Source organism: Melanerpes formicivorus, unplaced genomic scaffold, assembly GCF_026170545.1.
Source record: "Melanerpes formicivorus ecotype bairdi unplaced genomic scaffold, bMelFor1.0.p_v2 SCAF_76, whole genome shotgun sequence".
Lineage (NCBI taxonomy): Eukaryota > Metazoa > Chordata > Aves > Piciformes > Picidae > Melanerpes > Melanerpes formicivorus.
Window position 1 is genome coordinate 3032148 of NW_027142428.1, and position 12686 is coordinate 3044833.

The window sequence follows — 12686 nt, forward strand, 5'->3', positions numbered from 1 at the left end:
TTGAGGGTGCCTTCAAACCCGATGCAATTTGTGAATCTGTGATGCTTTACTGAGTGCCTGTGCCTTCATTTGGAAAGAGAACAACCCAATTGCATTTGAGGCACATTCTTTAACAGACTGACAGGTTGCATTGGGTTGATAGGGACCCAGTGTCTTAATCACAGCAATTCTCTACCAATCCTTCTGAAGGAACCTGTGTCTTCTTTCTGGGAGCAGGAGGACTGTATGCTACTGCTCTGCAGCACCAAGGGACCATTTCATTGAGTCACCTGCTGTTTGAAATGACTGTTGCCTTTTACCAGAGGGATTCCCAGTTAAATACAGAAGAGTGTTGCAAACCTGCTCAGAGATTGGAAAGCAGTGTGGCCTCACAGTGGCCTTATTTGCAACACCTCTACTGTGTCCTGCCAACACATGACTCACAGGACTTGCCTCTGACTGGAGCTCACTGCTTGAGTTTGTTTGAAGTGCTGCTCTGCCGTGGCTGTGGGCAGAGGAGAGATTATTTTGCCTAGTCTGCTAAGATCTGTGTATTTTTCAAAGGTGTGGGTTTATTTGTGCAGCACAAGCTGACAGGTTTGAGCACCAGCTTCTGTTCCCTACACATCAAGTGCTCCTGAACATGAACTTTCCAGAGAAATACAATTTTTTGTATTTGCTTTCACATAAACATCTGCAAGAGATTGGGAAGAGGCAGTACTTTCCTTAAAGGTTATTACATAAGCCAAGTTTCTCCTGTCCTGTGACTGAACAACGTTAATGGGAACATCTGACAGGCCATTTGCTTTTTGGCTCTGACCTGTGCAGCCATATTAAAGATATCCTGTTTATAATAGCCATGTCTTTCCACTGCATTGTTCAGCTGGAGGCAGCCCACATGGCTTTTCATTTGTAAGTATTGTCCTCAGCAAACTGTCCTTCCTCTCTTGCCAGTGAGGGGATTTCAGATGAATTCTCTGGCTCTGAGCAGCCCAATCTGTCCTTGCCCTCATGTTCAGTAACTTTTTACCATGTAGCAATGAGCGCTGATTTAGCTGCTCTTTCACTGTACTGAAACCACATTTTTATTTTATTTTCTAAGATGAATTAAACCCCCTTCTTCCCTTCCCTAACATGCAAACATAAAATGGTAATCAAGTCAGACTGCAAAATGGTGTGCTGCTTTCCTTTGTGGCCGTGAGTGCTTTGGCATTCTTGTTGGCTTCATGCGCACCAGGAAAAGCAGCTGATTCAGCTGTGTGCTCTGTGAGCCCCCAAGCATTCCCAGGATTACACGTGCACTTGGCTTGGTAGCAGGTCAGACATGCTCTGCAGCTCACTGCCAGGCCTCTCTCTGCCTGTTAATCAGAGGGCCATGAGGTGGAGCTTTGAGCATCATCTTTCTGCCTGAAGAGCAAGCAGTGGTTATAGTCCACTGGTCTGGCAGGGGAAGCAAGCAGGGCTTAGTCTTTTTTGCAAGGACAAGAAAACAGATTCCTGAAACCTTTCATAGATTCATAGAATGGGTTGGGTTGGAAGGAACCTTAAAGATCATCTAGTTCCAACCTCCCTGCTGTGGGCACCTTCCACTAGACAGGTTGCTCAAGGCCTCAACCAGCCTGGCCATGAACACTGCCAGGGAGAAATCATCCACAAACCTCCCTGGGCAATCTGTTTCAGTGTCAAGCTCAACACAATTAACTGGTGCAGGAACAGTGAGCTCACTGCACTAGTGTCATCCTCCCCCAGAGGTACCCCTGAGCAGCTTTCAGCTTCACTTCAGACATTTCCTTAGTAAAGGGAACAGAATGGTGCATTTTTATATTTAGATTTAACTACAAATTGTCTTCCACTTCTATTTATTTTTTCTTTGTCAGAGAGCAACTAAGAAAAGAACACAACACAAAACCCAAACCAACCAATGCACTGAAACCCAAACAGCAACAACAAAAACCCTAACCCACCAAAAAAACCCTGAAACAACAAAACCCCTCAAGCCTTAGGCATTAGAAAACATCTTATACATTGAATTGAATCTAGTTTGGATTGTGCACATGGCCCTGCTCATTAGCTGTTCCTGCTTCTGGTACTTATTAGGCTTGCTTTTTTTTTATGCCCCCATTTTAGTTTAAATTAGATAATTGCTCTGAGGCTCTAAACTTTTAATCTTAATCAGAGGAATTTGCATTAATTACCTTGAAGTAGTGAGGCAGCTGAGTTGTAGCTGTCTTTAGGGTGAACTTGAGGTTGAGCTGAAGCTGTCTTTGGTGGTGTCCTTCATCCATATTGAAGTGTCTTTTTTTTTTTTTGCATTCTAAACATTTCATATGTGTAAATTTCATGTGATCACCAGGGCTCCTTGCACTCTGGTGCTCTTCATCTCTTACTCTTGCTGCCATAGTGTAAATGATTTGAAGGGTTCCTAAGTGACGTTTGAAAATCTCCAGTTACTGTGCTGCATAGCTGAACATCTCCATCCAGTGATGTTTACAGTCATCTGAACCATTGTAATGCTTGGATTGATTGTGTTAGATGGAGACAATAGGACTTTAAATCTTTGCTCAGTAGATCTTGGAATGTCTTCTTTTCAGGAAGCAAGAAGAAGGAAAAGGAAAGGCCAGAAATCTCTCCCCCCTCCGACTTTGAGCATACCATCCATGTTGGCTTTGATGCTGTTACCGGAGAGTTCACTGTAAGTGAGGAGCTGTGGGGCAGTGCTGGAGCCAAGCCTTTGCAATGTTTTGTAATAAACTGCAAGTTGGTCTTTGTCTTTATCAAAGAAATAGTTTTGCTGTGTGTTTGTACAGCATATGAGTAAATGAGACTGTGACCTGTCCATACTCTTCAGTGTAAATGTCAGATCTGCTGCTTTGTGTCACTTGGTAAAAGCCTCCTTTGAGAAACCCTCTTCAGTTTACTTTCATTAATGGGCAACACTGGTTCTGCTGGATGGTTTTGTTTTCCCATTCTTCACATTTGGCTTAATGCACCCAAAAGAGCTGGTGTCATGTGGGTTTAGTGATTTGTGTTGTGTCACCACAGACATATGCCTCGCCATGAAAACCCCGTTCTGCTTGTTTATATGTTAAAGGCTATGCAAGTTATGCTTTATACAGAGGAAAGAAATTTGTTCAGCTTTAAAAAAAAACAACCAACTTTAAGATACTAGAAGGATGCATTAAGTAGCCTGTTTTATTCAGGGAATGCCAGAGCAATGGGCTCGATTGCTTCAGACATCAAACATCACGAAGCTAGAACAGAAGAAAAACCCCCAGGCAGTACTAGATGTGCTGAAATTCTACGACTCCAAAGACACAGCAAAACAGAAGTATCTGAGTTTTTCTGCTCCAGGTAAGATCCAAGTGTGTGCAAGGCATTGAAGAGGAGTTTGGCATTTAGAACAGTCTTCCTGTCTCTGAGAGTAATAAATCAGATTTACGTGCTTGAAAGAGCGAACTTCTGTGTTCAGTGAGGAATAAGTATTTGAAGATGAATTTTCAACTTACTGGAAGCTGATGTTGTCCAGTTAACTTCCTGTTCTGAGTGGAGAGAGGAAGAAATGGAACTGGATAGTTCAAAATAGCAGCCAAAATTCACTTTAGTGGGCTGTGTTTATAAAGCTGGGGCTCTGAGACTGTGATTAATTGGTTTTATGCTGGGGACCTTCTTCCTTGTGTCTGTGGCTGAAACAGCTACCTGTGAACTTGATGTCACCATGTGGTGACATCAAAAAAAAGGCAAAATAATCTGTAGCTCCTCCTGCATTGGAAACTATGACAAGGGGCTGAGAGAATGACTGTCCTACAAACAGATGCAGTTTGACTTAGTTTTCCTCCAAGTTATTTCTGAAGATAGCTTAATGACAAGTCTTTGTAGTGTTCTCAGCCTCGATTCATGATACTGCTAAGGGAGCAGAAATCCCCCTTTGATCCTGATAGCACAGCTCAGTAAGGCAGAACATGGAAATGTGTGGAGCAATGCTCCACTTGGGAAGCTGTATGTGGGTGCTCAGGTGGGGTGAAGAACAAGTTGGGAGATGGGTTTGCCTACCCTTAGGGGAGGAGTTTAGAAACCTGCAGTTGCCTTTTGCATGTTCTTAAAGTGCAACACTGGTTTCTCTCACTTGTGGCCAGGAAATTTTGTTCTGTGGGAAATGAATTAAATCTCTGAAGTTGTGTTCTTTTACTGTATAAAGGTCAGGTTTTAATTCCTTTTCTGATGATTTTGTATGTTCTGCTATTTGTCCTATTCAGAGAAAGATGGCTTCCCTTCAGGAACACCGACGGTGAGTCTCTTTGCTGCTCATTGTATTTTCTTAGGTAGATACAAATTCAGGTCTTCTGTATTGGTGTCATGCTGAATCCTGCAGTGAAAAGAACAAAACCACAACAAAATGGGATTTTTTTTTTGTGGAATAAAACCATAAATTTAGGAGTCAGTAGAAAAGATTTCACTGAAGCAATAGTAATTTGGTCTTGTAATGCAATGGACACGTAAACCACCCAACCTATCCTTTTCTTTTGCCATCAGTAAGAATTCTTCATGTGGGGGTGCAAAAAAAAGGCAGCAAATATATAACACTCTGGGAAAGACAACTTTGCTTATTTACTTATTTTTTTAAATTTTGTTAAAAATGTAGACAAATGCCAAAGGTTCAGAGCCATCAACAGCTGTGGTAGATGATGATGACGATGATGAAGAGGCTCCTCCTCCTGTTATTGCTCCGCGGCCAGACCACACGAAATCGGTGAGGAGCTTTTACCTTCACAGGGCAGGAGCTGCATCTCACAATATTGCAGAACAACTTCTGCTTCTGTTTTCTAGCAATACTTTATATTTGTGACCTGAGCTGTTAGAAATTTTTAGGGAAACATTCTGGTTTATATTTGAGTTTGCTAAGAAAATGCCTGATTTCTGGATATTGGATTAGAAGTCCTAAAATCAATGCTGGTTAGTTTGTTGCCTTGTGTTGAAGGTATCCAGTTACTCCTATCCAACCCAACATGAAAGGAAGGAGGGTTTTTTCAGTGCAGGAACTGGCCCCTTCCTATTGACAACCACCCCTCAGATACTTACAGGCATTGATAAGATCCCCTCTCAGCCTTCTCCAGAGTAAACAGCCCCAGGTCTCTCAGCCTTTCTTCATAGGAGAGATGTTCAAGTCTTGCAATCATCCTTAGAGTCTCCATTGCACTCTCTTCAGTAGACTCCTGTCTCTCTTCAACTGGGGAGCCCAGAACTGGGCACGGTGTTCCAGATGGGGTCTTGTCAGGGCTGAATAGAGGGGGAGGACAACCTTGTTGAACTTGATGGACACAGGAGGAGAAGCATGAATCTTTCCTCTACATCTTAGTAGTAGCTGATTTTGCTGTTAAATAGTGATTCCTGTTCTGTTGACTGGTGTGGTTTATAAAGAATAAGCAGGTAGAAAATCCACAGAAGATCTGTCAGTGGAAGGCAGAGTTAAACCAGCATCCACTCCTTAGGAGGTGCCTGGTTCTTTCTGTTGGAGGTCAGTAAGGTTGCCAGCATCTTGACTTCGTGGACTTTCTTATTTCTCAGGTCTAATCTCTACCTCCACCTTGTTAGGTTAAAATCTTACTTAGGGGGTCTTTGATGAGCTGTGGTTGTTTTCAACAATGTCCATGATTGCAAAGAAGATGCTCAGGTAAATGCTCTCTCTTAACAGATTTATACCCGGTCTGTAATTGACCCCATCCCGGCACCATCCGGCGACACTTCTGTTGACAGCGTGACAAAATCCGGCGATAAGCAGAAAAAGAAGACCAAAATGTCAGATGAAGAGATCATGGAAAAACTACGTAGGTGTCTTTATATTTCAGATAAACCACAACTTTGAAACTGGGGGAGGAATATTAAGTTTATACCCTCATCCTTATTTTTTTTGTGTGCAAGGCTTGTGTCAATACTGGGCTTGATCGTTTGTCTCGCACAGCAGCCAAGAGCCGCATTCAGCAGCTCTGCCTATTTGTGTGCTTTTGGGTTAAAGAAAATTGTAGGACAGTTGTTGTGGATTGAAGTTCAGTTGTGCTAATGTGTTTAATACAACCACAAGAACAGGAGGTGGGGAGATTCAGGCTGGACGTGAGGAGGAAGTTCTTCACCGTGAGAGTGGTGAAGCCCTGGAATGGGTTGTCCAGGGAGGTGGTTGAGGCCCTATCACTGGAGGTGTTTAAGACCAGGCTGGATGAGGCTCTGTCCAGCCTGATCTAGTGTGGGGTGTCCCTGCCCATGGCAGGGGGGTTGGAACTAGATGATCCTTGTGGTCCCTTCCAACTCTGACTGATACTATAATGAACACAAAATAGTTTCTTCTGTCGCTTGTTCCATAATCATCTTGAAAATAATTTTTCACTATATCAATGTTCCTGTGCTTAAGTCAAGGATTACCTAGTTTCTGGACTAGGCTTAGTTAATGGATTTGTCATAACCTCAGGCTGGGTTTTGCCACACAAGTTCTATGGTTAAATTGAGATACTAGGGGGAATAGCATGATCTGTCTTAAGAGTATAACCGAGCATAATGATTGTCTGAATGGAGCTGTTTGCCACTGGCACTGAATCAGAAAGCTTTGGCCATTTGTGCGTCAGCCACTGCACCTGAGCTGACCCACTCTTGGGGGTGTCTTGGCCAGGTCAGCCTTACTAAAAGGGAACAGTGTACTTTTTGGTTGTGTTTGTTTTTACTTCTTTTTTCTAGGCACTATTGTGAGCATAGGAGATCCCAAGAAAAAATACACTAGATACGAGAAAATCGGGCAGGGGTGAGTGTTCATCTCCGACTCTTACTGCCAGTGACTCAGTGTTAAAAGCCATTTTCTCTCATAATGCCATGTAGCCACCACTCACTGAAGCAGGCAGAAATGCTAGCTGTACCAAGCAGGGATAGAGAAATGGTGAAGACTTTACACTGTGTTGGAAATGTTGAGTTGCCTTTTAATGTGACTTTAAGTCTGTGACTTCTCTGGGTGTTCATCTGTTTGGTGCTATGACTGCTGAATAGCCTGAGAGCTTTCTGTGTACCTAACTCCTACTGTGTACTTTTGAAAAAAGTCTGGGTATGTTTGTGGGCAGGCTTCCCCTGGAGGAAAATCAAAAGTAATACTTGCTACAGAAAGGGCTGCCCAGCTGATCTGATCATGGAGAGCCGCACAAGTTCCTAGGGGCTTAGGCATCCTGAATGCCAGGGGCATAGCTGGTGTCAGAAGAGAGTGTGTTTCCACTCAGTTTGTGTGTGAAGTGACTGCATTTCTATGATGCCACTGCTTTTTAGCAGCCTTCTTTTGGATGTGGCTTTTGCAACATCAGAAGCTGACACAGTTGTGTATGTGTGTGTGTGATTTGTCTGTTCATGTCAACGTTTGTTCTACCTGGAGATGCAACTGGCTGCAACGTTTTTCTTTTTCTTTGCAGGGCTTCAGGTACAGTGTTCACAGCTATTGATGTGGCAACAGGGCAGGAGGTAGGATTGCAGTGTTCAATGATTTTCTTATTTTTTTTCCTCCCCCCTGTATGGTTGTCCTTCTGTAGATGGCTGAAGTGATTTGACTAAATTTCTGTGGCTCCCATCTCCGCTATCACGTCTCAGAAGGAATGTTTATCGTAGTCACTTAGTTGTAACAGTGTGTGCCTTGTTCTAGGGTAATCAGATGATGGAAGCTAAAAATAGCCTTGTCTTTTCAGTGAAAAGCAGAGGGAGTGAGGTGTTGCAGAAACGGGATTTGAAAGCAGTTTATCATTCAAGAACTGCAGGCAATGATGCCCTGCCTTTGCAGAAACAATGTTTTGTTTGGGTTTCACGCACTTTGTTATCTAGACTTGTCTCAGCAGAGGCAGTGGGGCTAGGAGTTGGTTACTTGCAGTCTTCTGGCATTAAATGGATGCAGTTCTCTGGCTTCCTCAGTGCTTAAAGTATGTGGGTAGAATTGGGTTTGTTCAATGGTGAAAGAGAAGATCAAAGGAGGAATGTATTGCTGTTTTCTGTGCCCTAATGGGAAGGTGTAGAGAATATGGAGCTAGACTCCTTTTAAAACTGCACAATGACAAGAGGTAAAGGACAACAATTGTCATTAGGGAAATTCTGGTTAGATGTTAGAATGTATTTAATTTCCCCTCACAGTCAGGATGATCAAACATTGGACAGGAGCTCACAGAGTTTGCGGAATATCTGCTTATTGAGATCTCTGTTCAAAACTCGGTTGCACAAGACTGTTAGCCACTTGCTCTATTTGCTGTACTTTAAGCAAGGGATTAGACTTGCAGAGGTCCCCTCCAATTTTAGTTGTTTTGTGATTCTGTGCCACAAGTTTTCTTCTTGTAATGCCCTTGGCATTATGGTACCAGTCTTTTCTACAAGATTATTTTCATTCTTGGGTAGGTTCTCTTGTGCAACTCTGAACTGTCTCCTCAAAGCATTGTAGCTAATATAACTGGGATAATTCCCCATTTTAGTCTGGAATGCTTGTCCTGATTAACTTATTTCTTGGACAAGACAGGTCTTTATCTTCCCTTCTCCCTCTGATACAGTTAATTGGCTCAATCTTTTTGAGAGGAATTCCTTCTGCCTTCCAGTGTTCCATGTACCCAAACACTAATTTGGTCAGAATATAGGAAAAGGAAGAGCTTTGCCTGGCATTGGAAGGCTGTTACTTTCCCTCTTAATTTCTACATGATTCTCTTCTGCTTCAGGCCTGTTGGTAGGAAATTGGGCAAGTATCTTTTTATCTCTTGAGTGTCTCCTTTACTGCCTCTTCTGGCCTTTGTTAGTGTTTGTAGACCTTTTAAGCTTCAAGAGAGTGGTGGTGGCTATGAATGCAAGCTGTCTGCTCATCAAGTTGCATTCTTAAGTTGTATGCTAATAAATAAATTACCTGCCAGATGCAGGCTGTGCTAAACTTCTTTAATCCTGTTACAGAATTTCTTCTGAGTTTTCACTTTGTTAATGACTGAAAGGTTTTGGTACTCAGGTCTGAGTGATTGCTGTTCTGTTTTGCCCTATTCAGGTTGCTATTAAACAGATAAACCTGCAGAAACAGCCCAAGAAAGAGTTGATTATTAATGAGATCTTGGTAATGAAGGAGCTAAAGAACCCAAACATAGTCAACTTCCTGGACAGGTAAATGTAGACCGCTGGCTGATTCCTTCATCCTCAAGAGTTTCAAGAGGTTGTAACTTGATATACTTACACAAACCTGTACCTAAGAGATGTATAAGCAAATGAGACTGTATTTAGAATAACATCTGAAAAAAACCCCAAACCAGCTATCCATTAGAGGGAAGGGTCGTGATGATTCAGTAAGAAGGCTTCTGCTGTCATGAGTGCAGTAGTTGGAGGTCAAGTGGGCAAGAGCACAGCTGGAGCAATGTTTGTGCTATGCATGTGATATGTTGACTTTTACCCTGCTCATTTGTAGGAAGAAGCAGACAGCTTTTACTGTCAGCACCTGCATTTCAGGCCACCTTCCAGAGATTTACTTTCCTTAATGTTTGTCTTGAGATACTTATGAATCCTTTCTCTGATCAGCTCTTATCAGTCATTTTTCAGTTCTAAATCTCTTGATGGCAAACAGGCGCGCTTTTTGTTTTCTGTTTTAGTTACCTCGTAGGAGATGAACTGTTTGTGGTGATGGAGTACCTAGCTGGAGGCTCACTAACAGATGTGGTCACAGAAACATGTATGGATGAAGCACAGATTGCTGCTGTTTGCAGAGAGGTGGGTATTGTAGTTGATGGGTAGAGGAATGAAAGTGTACTGATGGTTGGACTTGATGATATTAGAGGTCTGTTCCAACCAAAGCAATTCTGATTCTATTCCCCTAGAATAGAATAGAATCAATAAGGTTGGAAAAGACCTCAAAGATCATAAAGTTCAACCCATCACCCAAGACCTCATGCCTACTAGACCATGGCACCAAGTGCCACGTCCAATCCCCTCTAGAACATCTCCAGGGATGGTGACTCCACCACCTCCCTGGGCAGCACATTCCAAAGGCGAACAACTCTCTCTGTGAAGAGCTTTCTCCTCACTTTGAGTCTAAACTTCCCCTGGTGCAGCTTGAGACTGTGTCCTCTTGTTCTGGTTGCCTGGGAGAAGAGACCAACCCCCTTCTGTCTACAACCTCCCTTCAGGTAGTTGTAGACAGCAATTAGGTCTCCCCTGAGCCTCCTCTTCTCCAGGCTTAACAACCCCAGCTCCTTCAGCCTCTCCTCACAGGGCTTGTGCTCGAGGCCTCTCACCAGCCTCGTTTGTATGGTTCACATAGATTAGGACTACTGACAGCAATGGCTGTTGGAGCCATTGAGTTGGGAAGAATGAATGATACTGAGAGCAGAAATGACTATGACAATTACAGAAAATAACAAAATAAATGTAACTCAGGCTGCAACACAAGAGAGCTATCACAGCTTTACAGCTGGATGTTTGGGACTGTTAGGTGATGGAGCAAATCAAGGTTTAGATATTTTTGTTTGTTTTGTTTTAACCTGGGCTACTGGCAGTGTTAACAGAAAGATACTAACAATGTGAGCCAAAGATCAAGGAGGAGCCACAAAGAAGTCTAGCAGCTTAAGGAATGCCTTTTTAACTTTGACTAATGAAGCATATTCAAAGGCACCGAAAGGAACCGTACTGACGTACCGCAGAAAGTAGAGACATGAACATGGTTTAAAAGAAAAGAGCCTGAAAGCTTCAGAGTGTTTTCCAGAAGGAAGAAAGGGAGCTGTGTTTGCTTAGAATGTGACTACTTCTAAGGACTACTTCTAAGATAGATGTGCTAACACAAAGATGAACTTGCTGCAGGCTGTCCTTTGCTCATTTTAGTTGTTTTCACACTGTGAGAGATTTGCAGGTCTGGGACAATTAAGCTTTCTTTATGGATATCTCAGAAAAATAATTATCCGTAAGATTGTGGTTGGAATGATTGTAAGATTGCAGTAAGGTTTCAAATGGAAGAATTAGAAATAGCTGATGTCCCATCTTATCAGTGGTTTGTGCCCTTAGAGTGCCAGAATCACAGAACATTGAGGGTTGGAAGTGAGTCCAACCCTCCTGCCAAAGCAGGATCACCTAGGGCAGGTCACACAGGAATGCACCCAGATGGGTTTTTAATGTCTCCAGAAAAGGAGACTCCACATCCCCTCTGGGCAGCCTGTTCCAAGGCTCGGTCACCCTCATCATAAAGAATGTCTCCTCATGTTGAGGTGGAACCTCCTGTGTTCATCCAGCTCAGGCTTGATTTATTGTGGCAAAAGGAGAGGCAATTGTATTACCTGCCAGAGGAGGAACTTGGGCTTTTCAAAGCCCCGTTTGTCTACATCAGCATGACATCTGCTTTTGATGACTTACTCAAAGGGAGGAGAGAGAAAGCAGACTTTCTCCACTAATGTGCATGGACAGGTAATTGTTTCCAGAGAAACTGGAGCTGGAAGAAGACAACTTTACTGTAATTAGCTTTTCTGAGGAAAACATCTGACTCTGAACTAGTGTACTCATCAACTCTGCTGCCCAGCATGTTAGAGATGCTTCATTCTGTAGCAGGGCTACTTAGCTAAAGCAAATGAAGACACAAAAAACCTAGAGTCCTCACCCACACCAAACTGCAAATGGTAAATGTTCTGCTTATATGAAAAGAGAAGAATCTTACAAATTTTCTTGCCTTTTATTCTCAAATAGCAAAAGTAAATTCCATTATGTTTTTAGGCAGAAGAGTTTTTAACCTAGAACCAATGGAAAAACAATATTGGTGACTTTTCATAATGAAGATGTCTCAGCCTTCAACTGTAGGAGAAACTGCATGCGTGTCTCACTCGGTGAGACTTCAGGCTAAAAAGCCCTCACTTAATCCTTTATAGTTCCTCTGCAGAATGTGTAGGATGTACCAAATTAGCACCTGGGATTTTTGAGAGCCTCTTGAGTGATGACTGGGTGAAGAGTTCCAATTTGTGGTTTTATTAAGACAGCAGAGAAACTCCATGGTTCAATTATTTTTGATCGGATGAGATCTGGAGAGTATTTTTTTTTTAGCAGAAGAGCTCCCTCTGTCGGTTATTTTAAATAGCACCTGCTATGTGTTTGCTCCCAGCACTGCCTGAGGGTGTAAGGATTGCTTTGGAATTCGTGTTCACTTGCACAAATTATACTTCCATACACTGAATATCTTAATTCTTTTTCTCCTATCCAGTGCTTGCAAGCGCTCGAGTTCCTACATGCCAACCAGGTCATCCACCGGGACATCAAGAGTGACAATGTGCTGTTAGGCATGGATGGATCAGTTAAACTAAGTGAGTACCAGAGAATTACTTCAGTGTTCTGCTTTCCCTGACTGAGAGAGTGTAAATCGGGAGGAGAGTTGGCAGGGCAATTTGAGGTAAACTTTTGTTGGCAATGAGTGCTAGCATTCCTTCTGCTGTAGAATGTGGAACTTGCAGGTAGCAGGTATTGAAATCCTGAGAGCCCTAAGATTAAGGCTCTGAACTTGTTAGCCTGGAAGGATGTTGAAGCAAACCTGTTGCCACATGAATGTGTTGGTAAATACGAAGTAACTGGCACCATACAGTGAAGCAAAGATGAGAATGATTGCGAGAGAAAAGTTGCAGCTAACTGCAGTTGCTTTGTTAGTCTCTTCAGATTGCCATGACTTGCTTTTAATGTTTTGCCCTTTCCATTAGAAGGTCACTAGCAAGAAAATT

General features: G+C 42.7%; 1 protein-coding gene across 2 annotated transcripts in view; it reads left to right on the forward strand.

Annotated features, from left to right (window-relative positions):
* Positions 1-12686, forward strand: part of PAK2 (p21 (RAC1) activated kinase 2) — a 51165-nt gene that overhangs the window by 29760 nt on the left and 8719 nt on the right. For both annotated transcript variants that reach the window (XM_068163945.1, XM_068163944.1), the window contains 10 exons: positions 2571-2671; positions 3180-3330; positions 4233-4264; positions 4619-4726; positions 5669-5801; positions 6700-6763; positions 7413-7461; positions 9002-9114; positions 9594-9711; positions 12179-12278. In XM_068163945.1, coding sequence (XP_068020046.1) covers positions 2571-2671; positions 3180-3330; positions 4233-4264; positions 4619-4726; positions 5669-5801; positions 6700-6763; positions 7413-7461; positions 9002-9114; positions 9594-9711; positions 12179-12278 — 969 coding nt within the window. The remainder of the gene's footprint in view (positions 1-2570; positions 2672-3179; positions 3331-4232; positions 4265-4618; positions 4727-5668; positions 5802-6699; positions 6764-7412; positions 7462-9001; positions 9115-9593; positions 9712-12178; positions 12279-12686) is intronic.